A 23,903-nucleotide genomic window follows, 5' to 3' on the forward strand; every position below is an offset into this window, starting at 1 on the left:
AAAAAATGCTCAATTATTTCTCCCAGACAGACTTCTGCTTATGTCGGCTGCTTCTCAGATGTTTCTTCTGAGAAAAAGACCCCAGTAATCATGTGTCTCTCATCTAGAGTTTCAGAAGACACGCTGCACATTTTCTTTTGTCAAATCCAACAAAGATTCAGTAGCAGGTAAATCTTGGATTCTGCTGAAGCTGCAAATATACTTCCCTTTGGATTCTGACTAATTGTCAGGGAAAATTGCACTAATTGCTATAATGTAAGGAGAAAATGAGTCCTATGTCTCCTTTTCAGACTCACTCTTTTACTGTAAATGATGCTGCTCTCTGCCTGTCTTCTCACAATACACTATTGACCAAAATGTCTTTCCCTCCATACTGAAACTAATTTACTGAAGCTTCTTTATAAGGAGAGTGTCGGAATGTGGCAGGTCGACACTTTTACAGACATTTTAAAGATTAATTGAAAGTGAGCCTTATATGACAGCATGGGTAATCTAAATGTGATAGGGGAATACAAATTTGAATATCCAATACCCAGCTAACAAATACATGTTCAAAGGACTTTTTCCTAACATTTAAGTTCCCATTAAGTAAAATGTTATTTCTGAATGTTCTCTGAAAAGTAGTGACATTTAAAAAACATTAGACCTAGCCTAAAAAAAAATGTATGCTAACTTTTTGAGAGCAGTGATTGACCAGCTAGCATTGAACGAATGTTTTATTAATGTTACTTGAAGAATTTTTGTTCATAACTTTGCCTCAACGTTAGCTAAAGTTCTGAGAATATTCCCTGTTAGCTGGGACTGGCTCTTATGTATCAAATATCGATTGATACCGATAAACTAAAAATGATCTAATATCGGCCGATAACCAATACCATATATTGTGCATTGTAAATCATAAATGGTTTGCAAAACGTCTTTTCCCTGTCAAAAGCACTAACACCAAACATAAGCTTCAAGCTAGAAAAATATCTTTCCGTTTATCCATACATAATGCAAGAGTACATTTTCCATTGCGCATTACTAACCCAGACCCTACAACATATTCACACGCACATTGTCTGCGTTGCCTCGCTATCTTTCGTTTTGCTGGGATAAACAGAGAGGGTAACCGTGAAAATGTGAGGGAGGAGAAGATAACGGGGTATCAGAGGGAAATACGCACGTAAGAGAGAGAAAGAAAGAGGGAGGGAAAGACGAGAGAGAGAGAGAGAGAGAGAGAGAGAGAGAGAGAGAGAGAGAGAGAGAGAGAGAGAGAGAGAGAGAGAGAGAGAGAGAGCGCGGATATTTTGCCAGGCACCCCTGGTGTGAGGCTTGTGCCTGCGCGCTCGCTGCAGACTCGTCAGCACCACGCGCACGGGCAGGGTGAGTACAGTCTGTTTTCATTGTCCTTTACTGTTCTCAACTAATGCGTGACTGAGTCGAAACACGTTTTAACTTTTGTCAAGTGTTATTGATAGAAGTTACAGTAAACGAACGGGTATGTGTTTATGGCAGTGCGTATACCGTGTTACAGAATCCCGGCATGTCTGTGAGCGCGTCGCATGTTGTCTTAATATGAGCGGAACATTTATCATAGGACGTTTGTGAGAGTTGTTTGTGGTCCGTTGTGAATTGTAAACCTCCAGAGTCATTTAGGAGACTGGCATGCAGTGAAACTAACATTTGCAGCTTTTTTTTGTGTTGTTGAGTGAATGGTAGCTGAGGTAGTTGAGTGTGTAACTGGCTCAGTCAAGTGCCTCAGGAGGCGCGCACTGGCATGTAGGTGGGAACTCCATCATTACTGGGCCAAGGTCTTTCTATACATTAGCCTACATCTGGCTTGGCACTCTTTCTCTTCTCTCTGTCCCCGTTCCTTACTGTATGTCCGGTGTTTACACTATATTTATTGTAATACGTTCAGATATCTGCTTGATATCTGAGGGTTCCTTTAACCAAAAACATACAAAAAGATTTAAAGAGACAGTTCACAAAAAAAAAAAATGAAAATTCTGTTTACTCAACCTCATGTCATTCCAAACATGGAGACTTTCTTTCCTCTCAAAAAGGAAGATTAGGAGAATGTTGCAACTTTTTTGGGGGTCCAAAGGGTCAAACATTTTTTTTATTATTATTATTATTATTAAAACAACGCTGGACCTCATGGACTTTCATTCTATGGAGAGGAAAGAAAGAAAAAAAACACTCATTTGAAATATATATTTATATTGTATGCGTTCCACAGAAGATTGAAATGCATACTGGTTTGGAGCAACAAGAATTTTCATTTTTGGGCGAACTGTTCCTTTAATATTTTGGATCAAGTGCACTTCTGTCACACTGACATCACACTGCATCTGATTAGTGCAAACTGCTAAGTGCACATAATGTGTGGCAACAGTAGGATTGTGAAGTATAGGACAATTTCATTTAGCAAAGGACAATATCAGACCCCACAAAAATGCAAAAAAGTCCAAATAGAAAAATAAAGAGTCAGCGGTGGCTGACTGGGGAGTTTGAGGTCAGACTTGGACAGACTGATTTTGTCATGGAGAAGTAACCTCTCTTCCACATCAGTACACGCGGCCTTGAGGGGCCAGAAGCGCTGCGGGCAGAAAAAAAAAAAAAACTCAGTGTTGATGGTCAAGCTGGAGTTTGACATTGTTGTTCTCTGCTTCTGCTTCAAAGCACTCAGTACCAGCACTTTTTCTCCACAGCGTTCTCGCTGTGCCTTTTTTCACTGCATTGCAAAATCTTTCCATCATTTGCTGGGGTTCATTATCCGTTGACAGCGAGTGTTAAGCCTTGTGTCATTCTTTGCGGCAGGACGAACGGCAAAAGGGTCAAACTCTCTGATTTTCACAGATGGCACTACGATCTCGTCTAGACACCTGCGATTCAATTTGGAAGCCAAGAGTCTTTTTTTCCCCCTCTTTCTTACTTTTTCTCTTTCTCTCCCTCTCTTGTTGCTCAGGGTGCTGCTCTGAATCACCAGCTCTGAGAGACACACAGGAAATGACAGCATGAAAAAGCACACACACACACACACACTCAGACACATTCCCTCTCACACACACTCTATACAGCCTCTTCAAAAACAACCATCATAAAAGTCGCCATTGCAGCAGCAGCTGAGTGACTGTGGAGACAGGAGAGTGATTCTTTCAACCTCATGCCTCATGCAACCGAATGACAGCATTCATTTCATTAATCTCATGTCAAATCATAATCTTTAAATAGGTATAGAGCAATGACAGGATGAAATTGTTCCTGTATCAGCTCAGCACAGATGCGGAGACAATGACAGAGAGCAAAAGGCACATTTCCCTTTGAAAAGACCTTGCAAGTTATCGTCAGCGCTGTCATTCATTCATCACAGAGACAAAACGCATCCCTCATTAATTAAGAATCGATCAGAGCTCAGCTCTGGGTGAATCAGAGAGATGCACATGGTCAGAAAGAGGATCTAATCTTAGTTTTACAGCGCATTTCACACAGAGAACACAAGTTCATACTGTACACTCTGACATTTACATACTGCCATTTTTAGTTAGCTGCCCCATATATGGCCTCTCATTCGTGTCTTTTCTTGCCCTGCCTCTGCTCCTCTACAGTCTGAACCTTTCTTTCTCCTTTTTTTTACGCAGTGTTGTGATTTAAGTAAAACTATTACAAATCATTTTCGTTATTTGAAATAAAGCTGAACGAATGAATGAAAAACCTAAAATTAAAGAACTTAAAAGAAAATGTCTAGGTTATGAACATAACCTTGGTTTCCTGAGAGGAAACGGGACGCTGAGTCATAACGCTCTGGGGAACACCAAAGCGTCAACGTTATGACGCAGTGTTGAGTTCCCTCGAAAGGGAATTAGAAATCTTGACTTGGCAACTAACTGAAATAAAATTAGTTTCAGCTGAAGTACTAAATTGACAAATAAAATTGATTGAAACTGAAAATATAAAAATAAAAGCTATATAATAGTATATGAATTATAAACAATACTAAAATAACAATGGTTTAAATCATTAAAGGAATAGAGTGCAACGGTTCCTGCCCTCAATCAGCAGCGCTGGTTCCGTAAGTATTTTTTTCATATATATATATATATTTTAAATGGTCAGTACAAAATAGATTTTAGTCTTCGTTAAGTAATGGATAATGTTCATCCAGCCAGTTGTTATCGCAGAATAAACCCGACAGGGTGATCAGCCTGAATTGGTTTACTCTGAAAAAACAACCGGCTGGATGAACATTATTATTATTACAAGGCTACTTGCCACATAAGTAAATAATTAAACACGAAATATTGATCTGAGTCTAAATATTTTATTAGGTCTTCAAACCCAAAGCTTCCCACGGAGAGAGCAGTTGCTAACGCGGCAGGTTCAAACTAGACATATATTTAAGGGATACGGTACATTCATACCACTTATTACACAGCATTTCGCCACATAAATAATTATGGGATGATTTGAGATGAAACTGTTTTAAAATCGTACCTGTTTTTGATCTTATAATGCAACAGTGTCTCTCTTACACGACTCTCTGATTGGTGTAATATTCTGTACAGCATCATGGGTAATGTAGTTTTTCACCAGGAATTCCACGATTATTTTTTAAAGTAAACTGAAATAATGCTGGCTGACGGGTGAAAATCATTGAGTATGTGAATGATTGTTTCTCTAATGAATATCATCAATTTCACAAAACCAGTCTGAATGAGTTGACTCTGGTTAAGTTCAACTTGATGCAATTATTCGGTCACTAACGGCTCAATGGAGGGGGAAGATTTTCATGGAATAATGACTTTTATTTCTGTTCCTCGCAAAAACTGTTGTATGGCTTTAGAAGACTACAGTCCAAGTCATATGGATACATTTATGGTGCTTCAGTCCAATTCACGGTAGAAAATAGTGAAAAGAACAATCCTTTAAAATGTCTCTTTCATAAGGAGGAGTAATTAATGAAAGGACTGTAATTTTTTGATGAACTAATCTATAGCAGCTTTCATCATGTTCTGTTCTCCCACATTGCATCACATGCCAATGTGAATTAGTGAGCGTCCTGGACCAGTGTGTTTACATCTGCTTTTTTCTCTCCAAACGGACAAGGTCTGTCTCACAGTAAAGCTATGACTCATGACTCTGTAGGCACTTGTGTGTGATGTGAATCCCTGCCAATGATGTTTCACTTTCTGCCTCAATGACTGCCACCCGTCAAGCCTGGTGAACTTTGACCTTTTGTGCGATTGGCTGATTACCGCCACAGTGGGACTGGAACTGTCTCTCATGATCTTTTACACTCCTCCTCCCTGTCTTCCTGAAGAATAACAGACTGTGCAGAAGTGTCTAGATTTGATGGTGCCCCGCTGCTCATATCTCTAATGTTTTTGCTGTGATTTGGATTGTGTGTGTGCAGATGAGCTCTTGCAGCAGCAGGGCTCTGACTCTGCTCTCCACAGTGTTTGGGGCGTGTGGACTGCTGTTGGTGGGGGTTGCCGTGGCGACGGATTATTGGCTACTGATGGAGGAAGGAATCGTACTGCAGCAGAACCAAACTGTCGATGTCAAGATGGCTTTGCATTCTGGCCTCTGGAGAGTGTGTTTCATAGCAGGTGTGGACACACTTACTTTATATGCAAACACACTAAGGTCTTCCATATTACTTTTGGACACAACTTTTTTGCCAAGGACGCAAAATTTACAATATATCGATTTTTTTCTTGACGTGTCTTGTCTATTTATAGTTTTATACACTACCGTTCAAAAGTTTGGGGTCGTTTTGTCAAAATTAAATGCTTTTTTTATTAGACACATTAAATTGATAAAAAAAGTGAGCGTTCAGACATTTATAATGTTACAAAAGAATTCTATCTTTCCTGTATCTTGTATCTTTGTATGAAAGGAAATGTATCTTTCATTACATCCTTTGCCTCACTGTTTTAGGTTCAGAGAAAGGTAGATGTGTCGCCTCTGAGTATTTCACAGAGCCAGAGATTGAAATCACCACAGAAAACACTGCAAATATTCTCAGTGAGTGAACGTGAGTTCAAGTCAAAGTAACACGTCCATACCTCCACACACAACTCTCATGCACGTGTATTTCTCGTTCTGGCAGAGATGGTGCGGACAGCTACACCCTTCCCTATGGTGTCTCTGCTCTTCGTCTTCATGGCCTTCATCATCAGTAACGTGGGACACATTCGTCCGCAGCGCACCATCCTGGCCTTCATTTCTGGAATCTTCTTCATCCTCTCAGGTAGCGAGAAACCTTTCCATTTGTAAGGTGGACATTGCTCTTAGCCCACGCTTGCATTTATTAGTTATATCTCAGTTTTTAGACTTAGATATATATTGAGTATAGTATAGCTATAACAGTGTTAGGATAGATGTTGTGCCATCTATAATTATGTCATCACAAAATAAGCCTGGAGGAACCTTCTTTTTGAATCACGTCTCTTTCCAAAATACTCTTACTGTTAAAAATAGTTCATAACATATTTAATGCAGATCCTTTTCAGGAGGATTAGATGTGTGAGGACTTTGTGTTTTGTACTCATCAGAATGTAGCAGTACCATCTGTAGTGCATTAATGATGTCTTCTCCGATCATAAACCTGTGTCTGAGCATGAAATCACTCCATCTGTTTATTATTTATCAGTTTCTGGAACCAGTAGATGCAGTGCCAAAGATTCTTTGGTGGAAGCGCTGTATTTGAATTGCATTAGTTGTTCTGTAAAATAAAAAATCTATCAAATGAGTGCCATATAACTAAGCCACCTGTCACGTGACTGCTGTCACTACACTGTTACATATATTTTGCTCTTATAATTTTCTCTTGAACAAAATTGTAGTCATCTGTTCACGTAGGCACAAATGCCTTATGTGTCCCATATTATGTAAATCGGAAGATTAAACTCATCAGTCAATGGTGCCAGATGTGTTTCTCAGTAGAATACCTAAAATATCTGCACATGCAATTCAGTTCTGCACCAGCAGAGGTCAGCAAGTTTATAAAATATAAAACATGCTCATTAGTGAGAAGACTCAGAAGTAGACTGTGGTAGGCATTGCTGTATGAACTTGTCAATATATAAAAAGCTGAAATCAGAGACATTTAATGACTATTGTTTATTAACAATAATTGTTTTTATAAATCAGGTGAGTTTACTGATTTTCAAAATTTCAGAATTATTACAGAATGTAATTTAGTACATATCTGACTATCGTACATATTTGACTATCCTGCCCCCTCAGTTAAGATGAATGTGAAAATAGATTTTAAGAATGTAGCTCTACTGGCTAGAGATGAAGGATGAATGAAATGATGAAATTGATGATGAAATTTTTTTCATGTTTAGAGGGCTAGTTAATTCGTTGTAGGTAGTTGATTATTTCACTGTTCGAATATTCAAATATGTTTGTCTAGGCAATTTTCCTTTTTGTTTTATGTAGTAATTTTATTCAGTGCTTCACTGCCATCTGAACTCATATCGTATTCGGGAATAATTAAACATTTGGCTTTATGGTCAGACGCTTACATGTGTCACTGTATTAGTAACATTTTACCAAAATCAAGGTCAAATGGAATTACAAGGTTTTTGACCAGCGAATTTCAGACACACGCATTTTAGAACGGCCGCATCTGAGACAGTAAGCGCATCGCATTACGTTTTCATTAACTGACAGGTTATAAAGTTGATTGTAGTTATGAGCGCGTTCAGTTTTTTCTGTAATTTGGACAAAATCTCATGTTATTAAAGATGAAGTGCTACGCACAGACTATTTAAGACAGTACTGACTATGACTTGATGACAAATTCTTGACTAAGACACTCTTCTCTGGTCCACAAATACATAAATCATTAGCCTTTATATATAGTATTTCTTGAGTCAAGAAAACACTGTACTTATTCAAGGAACCAGTTCTTTATTTAGGCTACCCTTGCATTGAGACGGTCCAAACTGCGTGCGGCACTTCATTCACAATAGAGGCTGGATAGAGTTACAAGGTTTTATCGACAGTTTGAGGATCCAATGAAGTAAAGAGGTTTAGTCACAAGCTCTTTGTAATACTTTTCAATGGTTAAATATTTGCAAAGTCCAAAAACAGACATAAAGGGTGACCAGTAGTACCATTTTTTTTCTCTTTTACCTCATTGTTATGATTATTATATACTTTGTAATGAAAAAAAAGCAAAATAAAAGTATTTTCCCTCATGACCTTGGGTTTGAACCCCACTGTAAGGTCATGAAATAGCACTTCCATAACAGGCCGCAGCGAGAGCCTAACCCTAACCCACTCTGAATGTAGAACTTATTTGTATGCAGATGATGCTGTTGTTTACTTCATCTCTGCCTCAACCTTGCACACGGCCAGAAAAGACCTTCAACTTTTTCAGAAACACCTCTCTCCTCCACAGACTTCCTGACAGACCGCCCTTGAAAAACACCTTTTTACTTGTCCTTTTCTCCGTGTTCTCTATCAGCCTGCCACTGAATATGTAATGTGCATTTCAGACTGCCCGGGGCTGATAAAAGTGCGTCAGTTGAAAGAAGCCATTAAAAAGTAAAGATCAAGCATGCTGATAGTGCAGTTAGATGGAGCGGCTGTGAAATGTAGCTGATGTTTGCAGGAATGTTGTGTTTTTGCTTTTTGTATGTGGGTGAGAGAGAGTCTAGTCGGTCATTCTGCTGTTGCGATAAATATTACAGCCGTTTCTCAGCTTGTGCATGTTGAGCTTTTCTCACCCATTCTCACCTGTCCCTTTTACAGTTTTGCTGTCATTCTCTATCCAAATTCACACACATACACACATTGCTCTGCTCCCCTTATTTGATCTCCTCTGTCCTCTGTGCATCTCTGTGCTGCAGTGAGGAGCGTGTGGAGCTGTGATTTATTTAGATTAAGCTGATGTCCTCTCATTAGTTTCTGGGCAAAGCCCTGGAGAATGTACAGTACTTGTGTGTCTGTTGAGTTGGCCGAGGGTGAGCATTAAGTGCCTGACAGGAAGGCTGATGACCTCATCACAGTGCAGTTATTTATCTATATTGTTTATTACTGTTGTTGTTATTTCTCTTTTTTCATGTAGCTGCATTTAAAGGTGCAGTAAGCGATTTTTTTTTTTTTTGGAAACACTGTTGATATTTGAAATCAACCCAAACACCCCTCTTTTTATTGCTCCATCCCTAAAACGCACAAACATGCTATGCAAGAGCGGATGTCTCTTTTCTCTTTATCATAGCTAAAGAGAAGCAATATAATGCTTCGTGAAAAATAAAGAGAGGATGACGAACGAATGACAAGAAAGAACAAAATATGAACATACAGTACTAAAGAGTATATACAAGCAACAAGGCATACAAGGCAACCTCAACGTCCAATTTCAGACCTTCCCGCATAGTTTTCTCCAGCGCTTGAAAGCTTTTCTAACATTAAAGGGGTGGTTGAATATGATTTCACTTTTCTAACTTTAGTTAGTGTGTAATGTTGCTTGTTTGAGCATTACCAACATCTGCAAAGTTACAAAGTTCCCGCCCCCGGGAATGCGATTTATAGATTATCAAGACAGAATATGCTAATCAATGACTAGAAGATAACTTCACATAAGCTACATACATTCACCAACTAACCATTCAGAAATGTTGTCTACATGTTGTCACTTCATGAGTCTCTCCATCTTTCTGACTCTGGTTTGAACATAAAAGGCTAAACGTTTTTGAAATTTCCAGTGCATGTCTGTGTGAGGTAAAAGGACACAAGCTCTTGAAGCTCCGCCCTCTGTGCCGGTAGCAGCAGCTCATTTGCATTTAAAGGGACAGACACAAAAATGGTGCGTTTTTGCTCACCCTCAAAAAGTGACAACTTCAACATGCTATATAAAAATATCTGTTGGGTATTTTGAGCTAAAACTTGACATACACACTCTGGGGACATCAGAGACTTATTTTGCACCTTGTGAAAAGGGCATTATACCACCCCTTTCTTGCCTGATCATAACCCTTCTTTTTCCAGTGATATTCCTATGTCTTTTTCTCTGTTTTAATGTCTCTCGGCAATCTTGCTTTCTACAATCTTTCCTTAAATCTCCCTCTCACTCATTCTCTCTCCTACCTCATCATGTGAGGACACGTCTCCTATTGCTGATTGGCTATAAAGATGTTGTGGCACTTGGTCCGATACACTTTTAACAGCTTTTCTCATAAATGCATAAGCGCTAGCTATAGTACAATCCTTGATACTGCTCCCCTTCTAAAAGGGAGCCACTGGGGAGCTATCCTACTTAAAGCCTCCAGAATCCTGGGGAAGGCAGCTCAACTCTCCTAACACTCTCATCTAGGACCTGCTTTGACCCATACTTGATTCGATCAGCACCAGCCATAGTGACAAGAACAAGGGATGCTGAAAGGGATAGATGCGAGCTGAATATGACTTCTTCCACAACTTCTCTACCTCAGTGTGAAGTTCGGTAAGAAATGGAAGGCTCATTGGAGCGGGACAGTTATGGCCTGACAGGAACCACTCGTCGAGTCTGCTACGAGCGACTCACGTGCCCCCAAACTAGATCCAATTTAGTTGTGGTGCGGGCCATTACCTCCAGCAACTCCTCTCCTTGTATGCGGGGTTGGCAGTCTGAGAGTGCTCACTACAAGCGATTTCTTCGCCCTCTTCAACCACATCCGCCTCGTCCTGGCTGGATGGTGCCAGCAATGCTATCTGCTGGATCCGAAGACTCAAGAGAAGGTGCATCGTGATCCAGTAGGTTGCCCGAGCCAGTGATTAGGAGAGAGAGACATACCTTTCTTGAACTCCTCGGCCAGCTCGACAGTGGCCAAGCGGGGCCCGCGATAATCCCACGTGCCGCTGATAGGCAATATCGTAAATCGGCGATAGTTAGAGATATCGTCAAAAGCATCAGCTATCGACCTTATCAAGAAGATCTGGCATTTCCAATTAATGTATTAAATTATTATTATTATTATTAGGCTACTTTTATTATTAAATAAATTTTACAATTCATTTGCCCCGCTATAATTTTATAACTAACGCGCTGTGAGGATAATTAAAGATGTTAGATTAGCTTACTCCTCATTTCAAAAACAACTAATTTAACACGAAATACTTCTCTTCTAATTTTTTTACTATGTATGGGCCACAAGAGAAATATTAAGAAAATAAACAGTCATAGCCTCGGTGTGTTTATAACACTGGTCTACATCAAAAATGCTTCTGAAATAAATGTAGTCAAACCTTACTAATTCTGGGTCACTGAAAATAAAAATGATGCTTAAAAATGTCGATTGGCTAAATTTTCTTTTTAAAGATATGCTATAATCCCTTGACGTATATGTTTCATCTGTAGAAACGTTTCTCTCAGTTGTTTATGTACAGAACGAGGAAGTATACAGGACATCGTCATCCGGAAGGGCAGGAGTTATGATCACATAATCTGATTGACAGATCTAGAACGAATGAGCGCTCTCTGACTCATAACACACACGCACCCGGAAGAAAACAGACACACAGTGCTCTGTACGCTGTTTTCAGTGGTCATTATTCAGCATAATGAAATATGAAGTAAACGTGAGAATAAATCTGTTCTCAGACACCAATGACAACAAGAACATTCATTCTCTTCTCTTTTACAGAACGCATTTCTTTTATATTTAAAAGTATTCACACTGGTTTTCAAAACAGTGCCACCAATCTCACCCTTTTGTGCAACAGCAGAGGCTCCAGGCATGTGATATAAAGCTCAAATCTGATTGGACGGCCCGTTTCATCGCTGAGCAACGGGGAAAAATGTTTACACATTGGTCAGAAAAAAAAAATCTCACTTTGTTGTGCCACGATTTATCGCGCCCGGTGTGAATAGCTCCATAGGAATCTATTGTTTCAATTCAAGAGCGTCATGGCGTCGTGTATTTGCTTCACTTAATCGTGCTCAGAGTGAAAGGCCCTTAAGAAGAATACATTTTTGTTAATCACAGAGTTTATCTTCTTTTTCTTTTTTTTGGTCCAGGGAAACATGGTGATGCGAACTTCTGGGTTAGCCTAAAAAAACATCATCACTGCAGCATTCAATAAACACTGCAATATTCTATCAAATAAGACGTGTCAATTTTGATTTCATGGTGACTTTAACATTTCAACTGAATGTTTCTGCAGGAGATGGCAGCCAAGATCTTGGCGTTCTGTTGATTTTTCTTCACTAATTTGTTATTGTCTCTCTTTCTCTCAGGGTTGAGTCTGGTAGTGGGGTTGGTGCTGTATATCTCCAGTATCAATGATGAAGTAATGAACAGGCCGCGGGAGCCAGAGCAGTTCTTCAACTACCGCTATGGCTGGTCCTTTGCGTTTGCTGCCAGCTCATTCCTGCTCAAAGAGGTCAGAAGATGAAATTTTGTATGTCATTATCTTTGCTCAAAGGAAATTCAAGCCCTTTGGCCTGGAATAGCCAAGATGTAGTCATATTTCTTGTGAAAGCTCCAATGACTTGAGCATAGGCCCGAGGAGCTTGACAGTTTAATTATGTCACTTGATGCTGTTGAAGCAGATGCTTTTAACATGACCCTGACATACACCACAGTCAATGCAGGACCTTAGAGTGCGCTCTTTATGTATTATGAATCTGGATCTTCAGATGCGCTCCATTTTAGTCATTACTCTATACCTGAATACTGCTCTAGCGCAGTTAAACAATGTTTTCACTCACTGCAATAGGTAAAGGTTAAGTAACCTGAGCTCAAGGAGGTCACTGTAAGGGATTTTTATGTTTCTTTCTATTGCTACACATAATATCCACATACGGTTTTAAGATATTTATTTTTCAAATGCAGATATTAGTGAGGTGATTATGAAAGTCAGAGTTTGTGACGAAGACAAAGTGAATGATGCAGTGAGAGCTGCAGATCAAAGGCAGTCTGTCAGCTGTTCTGTGCCATAAAGTGAGGATTAAGCTAAACTGAAGTACAAAGAAACTGAAGTTTCTGCTTGATTCAGCAGGATACTTTTAGTATTATGGTCGCTGAAGGAAACATTAGATTGTCAGCTTGTGTGAGAAAGAAAATTAGAATGGCTGCAAAATCATAAATCACTCCTCGTACATTCACCTTTAAAGGTGCATTGTGCAATATTTAGGAGGATCTGTTGACAGAAATGCAATATCTAGAAGAACATAACTATGTTTTCAGTGGTGTATAAAGACCTTACATAATGAACCGGTATGTTTTTATTACCTTAGAATGAGGCACCCTTTACATTGAAATAGCCTTTTTGCGCCGACATGTTTCTACACCCTTACAGAAAAAACACATGAACTTCACATGTGCAAAAACTCATGTGGTCACATGTGACCACATACACATGTGATTTTGCACATGTGAAATTTAACATGTGACCACATGTGATTTGTACATGTGAAATATGTGGATCACATGTGAAACGTGTTTTGCACATAGGAAATGTGTGCTTTTGGAACATTTGCACATGTGATCACATGTGCAACATGTAAAATTCCCATGTGAAACACGTGATCACATGTGCAACATAAAATTCCCATGTGAAACATATAATCACATGTGAAACGTATAATCACATGTGAAACCCATGAGATCACATGTGAAACCTACAATCACATGTGAAACCCATGAGATCACATGTGAAACCCATGAGATCACATGTGAAACCCATGAGATCACATGTGAAACTCATGAGATCACATGTGAAACCCATGAGATCACATGTGAAACCTATAATCACATGTGAAACCCATGAGATCACATGTGAAACCCATGAGATCACATGTGAAACACATGAGATCACATGTGAAACACATGAGATCACATGTGAAACCCATGAGATCACATGTGAAACCCATGAGATCACATGTGAAACCTACAATCACATGTGAAACCCATGAGATCACATGTGAAACCCATGAGATCACATGTGAAACCTATAATCACATGTGAAACACGAGATCACATGTGAAACCTATAATCACATGTGAAACCTATGAGATCACACGTGAAACCTATGAGATCACATGTGAAACCCGAAATTCCCATGTGAAACCCATGAGATCACATGTGAAACCCGAAATTCCCATGTGAAACCCATGAGATCATATGTGAAACCTGAAATTCCCATGTGAAACCTTTAATCACATGTGAAACATAAAATTCCCATGCGAGACCCGTGGAATAACATTTGAAACCCATCAACAATCTATGTTAAACCTACACCCCATAACGGTGCATAAACGGACAAACGTGTTTCGTCACTATGTTGTTCTTCGTGCAAAGAAGCTATGACACAATGATGAACAGTAACAATAATATTCGCAATAACATATCGTTTTACTGAATAATCAAGTAAACCTAATATCTTAATTTATCTTTGTAAAGAAACCTCATTGCTTAACTGGCTGCTGTCTCAGACGACGACATGTTTTCCCGTCGGCCACCGTAACTTCTGTTGGTTGCAATTCGCAACCTCACCATTAGGTATATCTCTTTTAATTTCTTTTAGAACTGTTTTAATTTTCCTTGCTTTTATTTTGTGGTTATTTTAATTCTTTTATGTAAAGCACTTTGAATTGCCATAGTGTATGAAATGTGCTATATAAATAAACTTGCCTTGCCTAGATGCCGCTAAAAATTACACAGTGCACCTTTAAGTTTTTCAAGGAAGAGTGTAGTTGCGAAACCATTACTAATTACTGATTTGCCACAAATACTAAAAGTAAATAAATAATTACATACATACATACATAAATCTGATATTTTCTTTTTTGAATATATTCAAACATTTTTTAATAACAAAAGTAACAAGATTATAAAATTATGTATTTCAGTTTTTTTTTTATTATTATTATTAAAATATTTTTTAAATAACTCCAAAAGTCCAGAGAAAATAGTGACAGATACGACTTTTACATTGTTACAACAAAAATCTAATTCAAAGAACTTTTTTAATGACCAAAGCATCCTGGGAAAAAAAATTGTCACGGTTTCCTCAAAAATATTAGGCAGCACAACTTTTTTTCTTGAGCAACAAATACGCATATTATAATGATTTCTGAAGGATCATGTGACACTGAAGACTGGAGAAAATTCAGTTTTGCCATCACATAAATAATTAAATTACATTCAATATTTTCAAATAGAAAATTGTTATTTTATTTCACAATATAACTGTTTTACTGTATTTATGAACTCTTATTCAGCCTTGGTGTGCAAAAGAGAATTCTTTCCAAAAAAAATCTTACCGATCTTATGTTCTAAACACAGACCTGACAAAATTACTGTTCTCCTCTCTCTCTCTCTCTCTCTCTCTCTCTCTCTCTCTCTCTCTCTCTCTCTCTCTCTCTCTCTCTCTCTCTCTCTCTCTCTCTCTCTCTCTCTCTCTCTCTCTCTCTCTCACACATATTCTCTCAGGGTGCCGGTGTGATGTCAGTGTATCTCTTCATGAAGCGTTATGCAGAAGAGGAGATGTTTCGGCCTCACCCGGCTCTCTATCGCCCCCCGCCTTTCCGAGGGCAGTGACTACAGTGGCCAGTACCTGCACCCAGAGACCTGGCCTCCACCCCAGCGCGCACGGAGCGCCTCTGAGATCTCCAGCGACATCTCCATCCAGCTCACACAGAACCCCCAGGGCCAGATGAAGACCAGCGGCCAGCAGAGCACATCATCTCCGGGAATCACCTCCGCTTCCAGCCCCACCTCTGGAGCAGGTTACCAGCTGTCATCGTCAGGTTCTGCAGCTCCGTTCCCCCACAGCCATCCCCTCCACCCTGGGGCTCACGGGCCACACGGGCCACACGGGGCAGCTGCAGCGTCCCAGCCCCTGCCCATGTCCGCGTCACCCCCACACTATCACACACATATGCGCATGAGCGCCTCTCCATGCTAAAGTTTTTAGAGTATTTGTTTTTAATTGAGATAATGCATAAACGAGAAACAGAAAATATGATGCAAGGCAAGATATAGTTTTTTATATGAGAAGAGGACGTAAAAAAACTGTTTGTAGCTAAAGGCCTCTTTTTAAGACTGAATGTCGTCGTTGTGAAATTGTAGCATATTAAACTGCACTGGATCGAATGGGGTTCATGCAGAACACTTGACAATCGCACACACACCACCAGAACTGACAATTAATTTACTTAGGCATACACATTAGCGCACATAAGAGAACTGTAACTATTGCCTTTAATTCTGCAGATGATATAAAACTGAACTTAAGGTGTTATTTCTCATCATGGAAGCTGTGAATTGTTCGTTTTATTGTTAATATTATCATCAAATGCTAAAGTTGGAATTACTTTTGAACAAAAATGCTTTGAAATAAGAGTGATTCATTAGCCTGAGTTCAGGTGTATTGAGTATTTCTTGTGTAAATATTGTGTAATGTTGTGTTTTGGCTGTGATTTGGTTCACTGCCTTTCTGCAGAATGTTGACAAATTTGGTGGGGAAAAACTAAATTAAAATGCTTTAAACGTTCTTATTTTACAAGACTCTTTTCCTGATTCATCACATTATGTAGGTCCACAAAACGCTCATAGCGCCCTCTAGTGGTTAAGAGGTTGTATTGAAACTGCGGCGTTATGAGAAGCGCTGTCCATGGTGCTGACATCATCCAAGGCAGCTTGTCAACGCAGACCAAGCAGCAAAAAATTTAAAAATGTTCTGAACAGTCAAATGTACCATAAGGTTTTGTTGCTAAATGAATGTGCAGTAGCCATGCAAAATGAATGTGAATGAACATAAATGACAGTGGGTGTTAACCAGATTTAAACTGTTAGAATATGAAACAATTAGTTTCTTGCAAACCCCCATTATGATTATTATTATTATTATCATAATTAGTATGTTTTTATTTTGTTTGTTTGTGTGTGTTGAGAAGGGTGTAAATTTAAGCGTTACAATATGCATTGATCCTGCGCCACAAGCGGCAACAAACAGAATTACACATAAAATGATCGTTTTCAAACAAGTTTCTTGAACACACCTCTTTTGTTTTATTGGTCGAACACACATATAGCCCCACCCCAAACTCAGGCGTTTGGCACTACAATGGAATAGTAAATGTATTTTAATATATATGTATAAAAAACAAATACTTCAGCTTTCAACGATGGAGCAATGTGAATGTGTGTATGTTTGCGTGTGTATTTTCCGCACTGGGACTGTTAAGTGCTTCTCTGCTCTGCGGTTCATCGTTCCATTGCCTCAGGGAAGCGTGCAGACCAATTGATCAAAACACACTCTCTCTCTCTCTCTCTCTCTCTCTCTCTCTCTCTCTCTCTCTCTCTCTCTCTCTCTCTCTCTCTCTCTCTCCATTTCTATCTCTGCACGTTTGTGTTTGAGTAGGATGTCATACCAGTCGCATTTCAGTAATTCCTTTCGCCAAGGTGTTGCACTTGTGTGTGCACGTATCCTGCTTGATCTCAACGCTAACAGCTAATAGGGTGTGTGTGTGTTGTTAGTGTGTGCTTATATGAGGGGGTGGGGAGACTGCCCGTGTGTGTCAGTCAAGACTTGGATATAGCTCTCTTTTCACCAACATTACTGCATGAAAGAGCTGTCACCCAGCATTAGCCATTCCCTGCTCCATGTGTGTAAGAGGTGGAGAGAGAAAATGAACATGAATATCGGTCGAGAAAACCTCTGAAGGTCGTAGTTCACTGTACTACTATGCAGATGTCTGAGTTTGGTCATTTGACAGCCTGCTTAATGATGAATATATCTTGGCAACGCCAAGCGCTCACACGAGACTAGACCAATGGCAGGCTCTCAAAAAAAAAACCTCCCTTGGTCCAAAACTGGGACTAGACTTTTCGCATGATTACCCATCATGCTTTCACTCTATACTCGACCTCAGATTATTTTCTCCACATCCGGGAATGTTGCTGCGTACGTACACACACGCACACACACACACACACACACACACACACACACACACACACACTGAGTGTTTATTGATCTTTTAAACGACAGAAAGCATAAGAAATAGACTCTCACCCGCTCAAAGCCAATTTTGAGGCATCTGTCGCATTCAACCTGCCATTTTCACTTCCCTCCCTCCATACACCCCCTCTCCATCTCTCTCTCTCTCTCTCTCTCTCTCTCTCTCTCTCTCGCTCCCCCTCTGCGGAACTCAGTGCTCTTTCTCAGGCTGGATAACATTGCATTCATTAGCAGTGCGGTATACTAACATCATCTCCAAGATGCCTGATTCTCTTATCTCCTGCAAAGGCAAAAACCAATATGTTGAGCATGTTGCTTGTGTTTCTATTATGGTGGGGGCTTTACGTCGACTTCTTTTGCTAATGATATTTTCTATCCCCTAAAGCTTGTCGCATTTTAACATTTTCACTGAAACGTTACTCTGAATGTTTATTTATTTTCCCGCTATGACTGAATTTGTAAACATATTCCGAAATATATCAGCAAATTGTCATATTACGATTATGTAAATATCATGTAAATGCATATTATTACTACATTACTATTGTCATAAAGGGATTTGGCTAAGCGAATATTCTGGTTTCTAAAAACTTGAGTAAACGGATGGAATTTTTGGTAATGTAAACGCAAACCATAACTGGAATTTTATAGCTGTGCATGTCCAAACAAATGTTATTCTGTGTGATATTAGATATAGACAGTTGGCAGGTAAGTCAGGTAAGATTTATTTTATAAATGAAAGATATATTTATTTGTTTGTTTATTTATTTATTTATTACAAACATTAAAAGAAGTGATCAATAAATCAACATACAGACACATAAAAGCATTTCTTAACCTACATTTTGCAGTTCATTGGGTTCTTGTTTGCTTTAGTCAAGGAAAATATATTGATTAAATCATTGTGCAAAATACAAATAAATAAATAAATGGCAAGAGAAAGAGAAAATATCGAAATGCACGTTTTAGTTGAATATGCTGATTCCTAAGGAATATTCCAACTGCTGTGAAGTATGTAAAATTACGTGCATGTGGATGCGATTTCACATTGTAGCTACTGTTCTTGTGGGAACATTTGGTCCCCAAAATGCAGGTAAATCCCGAGACACCCACACACACACACACGTTGGCATTCCCTGTTTTATGGAGACATTCCATAGGCGTAATGGTTTTTGTACGTTATAGTATATCTCCCTACACTAACCCTACCCCTAACCCATCACAGAAAAGATTTAGCTAGCCTATTTTTGACATTTTTAAAACATCATTTCGTATGATTTATAAGCTGTTTTCCTCATGGGGACCAAAAAATGTCCCCAAGGTCAAAATTTTCTGGTATTACTATACTTGGGGACATTAGGTCCCCATAACGAAAACCAGGACCACACTCACACTTGGGCTTGAGTGCCCACATTGTGAATCATCTGTCCCAGGAGATGGTGTTTATTTGAGGTCGGGAAAAAGGCTTCAATTTCAAAAGCACAATGGCGCGAATATTTCGTCTGGTCTGCCAGGATTTGGTATGCGACAAGTTGCTTACGACTCTCTCTCTCTCTCTCTCTCTCTCTCTCTCTCTCTCTCTCTCTCTCTCTCTCTCTCTCTCTCTCACACACACACACACACACACACACACACACAAACACACTCAGGGGGTAAGGAAAGGGACGGATAGAGCGAGTGAAGGGTTGCGGCGCGGGCGGGGGAGACGCAGTCGCGCACACGCATTGGCTACACGCGCTCTAGACAAATCCGTGTTCGAGTGACGTGGGAACGTGTGCGCGTTGAATATCTCTCCTATATACTATCTGTCTTGAGAGAGATTCACATTTGTAACTTGTTTTTTTATTATTATTATTACTTGACGACATTTTAAAAGCGTCAGTCCCCGAGACGAGCAAACCCCGCCATTCTTTTCTTTGCTTGCTAACTCGTTTACAGTCCATTTCTCTTGATATGCAATTATCTGTCCTCGTCTTCCTCTTTGGGAGCGCGACGGTCTTCAAACCGGAGACAAACTAAACTGGTAAGCAATAATCTCAGATTTTTCTGTAGTCTGCGTGTGTGCTCGTGATTTTTGGGGGCTGTTTGGATGTTTCCGTTTGCATGTGTGTGTCCATGTGGAATGTAAAGAGCGGTCAATCGATGCCAAAATGCAAGCTTGCAAAGCTCAGCTGTCGATTTTCTCAAAGCTTTTCGCCTGCGTGTGGTTGTATCTGCAAATGTGTGTTAAATCAAACCGAACGGGGAAAAATGTGATAAATGATGAAATCGTCTTCACAGTGGATCTGCAAGCGCATCCTCGCATTCATTATGCATGTGCAGCATAAACTCCTCTAATCTGGAGCTCGATGAAACAAACACACTGATATCACTGATATACTTCTAGAACAAGTCTGTTGTGGCCCATTGGACACATCCTGTCCTTTTAGCTTTTTGAAGCGAGAATGAAGGGCTTTTTATAGAGAAAGGCGTCCATTTTCGGTGTCGGGCTCCTCTAATGAATGCACTGCGGCTCGCATCAGCGCCCAGCCTCCCCCTGTCAACTCCCACACTTCACCCTGACCATTTATCTGATCTCACTGATCACGAGCTGGACCTTTTCACAGCCCTGCTCGTGCATGTTTGATCCATGCGTTTCAATCACATCATGTGACCTTAGGAACATGGCTTTTGCTGTCAAGAGGCCTCTATTTCAGCATCAGGCAATTTTCAAAGGAAAAAAGATGCACTGGTCACACTGATAGATGACAGAGGCCTACATAAAGGCTTCTGGATGTTAAAATCCTGTTAATTGGTTACATGTAAGTTTTAAGTGGCCATTTTATACATAGGCTAATTCTACTGGCAAATGTTGTTAACCAAATTTTTAGTAAAGTTTCTTTTTTAGTTATCAGGTGATTTATGTTTAAATGTATTAGTTTATGTTTTACGGTTGTATTTGACAGTTTTCGTGAACTTTAAGACATCACTGTCCCTCTGTTACGTTGCACTGTAAAAAGCAGCTATTAATAGCTGAAACAGGTCGGTGCATTAACATATAAATTTATTATATGCATACATACAGTAGCAGAACTTCACCTACCGGTAATTACAAAGTTTAAAGTATACTGTCACTAAAAATGCCATCCCATAATGCCTTTAACAGTGTCTGTGTATTTTTACAGCAACATTCTGGCAGCTAGAGCTGCCTGTTTTTACTGTAAATGTTACTAAAAAAGACTTACGGTGGATTCCTGTCAACTCTCACTATGAATGTGTGGCAATATTGCTTATCTGCACTTTGATTTCACCTGCCCAGTTTACAAGTAGTAATATGTCTCCCATTCAGTGTCATATTGTACGATACACTGTAATAAAATGAATGAATCAGATAGCAGTTAAAAATCACACAGCACAAGCTAGTGATGGCAGCGTCTGGCTTTGGCACACAAACCTTAATCATCATAGTTGTGTGCTCACAGGAAGCCTAAGATGTTCCTCCACCGTTTTTACATGGCCTATGACCACACAGAAATGTTTAAATGAAAGAAAGCACCTGGTAAGGGCTCAGGTTGTATCGCTCTCCGTTGGAGGATTCTGTTTAAGCAGATTGCGTCTCCTGGGATCATAATTATGTAATACTCTGAAGAGTCCTGTGTCAGCATTGCTGTACCAACACCATTTTCCCACGATCTATACAGGAACTGAGAGCATTTCAGAATACAACAAAGGAAAAGAAACCCCAGCGGACGGCCTTTTTGCTATTTTTTAAAGAGCGGACCCCTGACTGAGATTATCTCCTTTATTCTCCGTATAATTTAAAGAAGTGAACTGTAAAAATAAGGAGTCCTGCAGCTGTAAATGACAGGTTTTATATTTGCAAGTGGAAGTCTCTGCATGGTTTTGAAACCGATAAATGGTGAAATATGATCGAGACATGGATTGTTTTAGCAATTGGCTTCTCTTTTCTATGCCATCCCATGAAGTGCACATTGTGTTAGTCGTGACACTTTCCCAGCCACACTTGTTCTTTCCCACTAGACCAATACAGCTTTTAAAACAGCCATACTGCAGCAGAAAAACAAAGTGGAGTGAACTGACCCCTCATACCCTCGATCAATGCTGTCTATAGCAAAGCTATATCCTCGCAACAACACCGGCAAAAGAGTTTTTCTCACAAACTACATCAGTGATGAGGTTTACACTGTTAGAACAGATTTAGAAGTAAGCTATTGTTCATATATTGACTGTTTATGGTCAGTGCAGTTCATGGTTGTATTACTGTGGCTTTTTAACAGACAGTGACATCAGATGAGTCAGGCAACATCTGTTTGCGGTGTGCTTACTTTTACCCTAGTGCAATGATGCAATAGTACTAATTTTAAACCATTTTTGGCAGAGATGACTGATGTCTTTTTCAAGCAGTTGATGCCAATAGTGATATTTAATAAATGATGTTTCATTAAGAAAGTTCGGGAGGAACACGTTCAAATGATCTATCCAATCAACACGTCATTCCAATCAGCAATTAACACGTCTATCCAATCAGCATGAGAGGAGGCCAAATATACACAGTCCTCGACAGTTTTCAGCATCCCTCTTGGCTGGTTCCTACCACAGCCAGGAATACAGGGGGAGCACTCTGGATTCAGGCCAAAATACTGAGCTCAAAGCCCTGTTTTTCGGACAGCACGCCAAATACACGCACTCTTTGCTCGATCGGATTATTTGTAAGTGTGAATTCGTGAAAGAAACATTTTTGAGAGTTCTTGAAGCATTTTAGATTAAAATCCTACAGAAATCTGCCATCAGCATGCAGTCAATTGAATCTAGCAGAGCAAAATCATTGTCATGTGATCAAATAATATAATATATATATTAAATTGATATATTAATATATTGTTCCAAAAAAATAAGTCAAATAAATGCTCTTTTTAATATTGATAATAATAAGAAATGTTTCTTGAGCAGAAAATCAGCATATTAGAATGATTTCTGAAGGATCATGTGACACTGAAGACTGGAGTAATGATGCTGAAAATTCAGCTTTACGTTCACAGGAATAAATTACATTTAAAATATATTAATATAGAAAACAGTTGTTTAAAAATGTAATAATACTGTGCTTTTTATCAAATAAATGCAGACTTAATTTGAACGGGATATATCATCTCAGAATTGTCAGATTCTAATTTAGTGTGGGATCAAACTGAACAGATACACTCACATTTCCTCATACACACCCATTGAGGCTTTTGGATTGTCCTTAGAGCTGTGATAATTAACTCTCCCTTTCATCGGTCCCAACTGGGACTGAAACTTTCATGGAATGAGAATAATTAAATACCTTAAATACAGACGCGAGTGCAAGAGACTGTGATCATTTGTTGCCTTCATGCATAGTCATCAAACAGAACCTATAGCAAGCTGTAAGCAAGAGAAAATGATTCATTCAGTCGGTTCATACATTCTTTGTCTGGATCTCAAAAGGAATTAAGAAACAAGGTAATGCCACTTGTTTAGAGACTGTTAATTGCTTGTGGGAGGAGATACGGACATCCAGGTTAAGCAAACTAAACGAAAAAAACTCACTCGCTCTCTTTCCCTTCGAGCTTCCTTTACAGATACTGCCGCATAACTGGAACTATATGATTGTTCATCGTTCATTGAGCAACTGCCCCCTGGCAAGTTTATCTGAAAAGAAATTTACTGAAATAAAAGAAACACATAATTATGAATGTATTAGAAGGAATATACCTGAGTAGTACTGTACTGCCTGCTACTGTACAATTCAAACACCTATCAGATGCCCTTAAAATGATGTGAGTGCAGGGGAGATTTATTCTATGGTTAGGAATTAAAGCTAGATGTGCTTGGTTGTGTTGTCTGAATACGAGGAGATGTGAATTTAATGAATCAAACTGTTTAGTTTGGTTTTAAGTTCACTCATATTTAATAACAGCAACTTTTTG

At 39.3% G+C, this 23,903-nt stretch overlaps 2 protein-coding genes across 2 annotated transcripts in view; both read left to right on the top strand.

Annotated features, from left to right (window-relative positions):
- Nucleotides 1-1,230: 1,230 nt before the first annotated feature.
- cacng7b (calcium channel, voltage-dependent, gamma subunit 7b) lies at nt 1,231-16,027 on the top strand. The gene is given in 7 exon segments (XM_084385009.1): nt 1,231-1,365; nt 5,399-5,594; nt 5,926-6,012; nt 6,098-6,238; nt 12,221-12,366; nt 15,420-15,503; nt 15,505-16,027. Coding segments are annotated over 6 exon segments (1,044 nt in total). The 5' UTR covers nt 1,231-1,365; the 3' UTR covers nt 15,895-16,027.
- A 3,558-nt stretch (nt 16,028-19,585) lies between these two features.
- cacng8b (calcium channel, voltage-dependent, gamma subunit 8b) overlaps nt 19,586-23,903 on the top strand; it is a 29,134-nt gene continuing 24,816 nt past the window's right edge. Inside the window, exon 1 of the mRNA XM_084435586.1 lies at nt 19,586-19,975. The gene's annotated coding sequence lies outside the window, so the exon portion shown is untranslated. The remainder of the gene's footprint in view (nt 19,976-23,903) is intronic.

Source organism: Rutilus rutilus (genome assembly GCF_951802725.1).
Source record: "Rutilus rutilus genome assembly, chromosome: 17".
Taxonomy (NCBI): Eukaryota; Metazoa; Chordata; class Actinopteri; order Cypriniformes; family Leuciscidae; genus Rutilus; species Rutilus rutilus.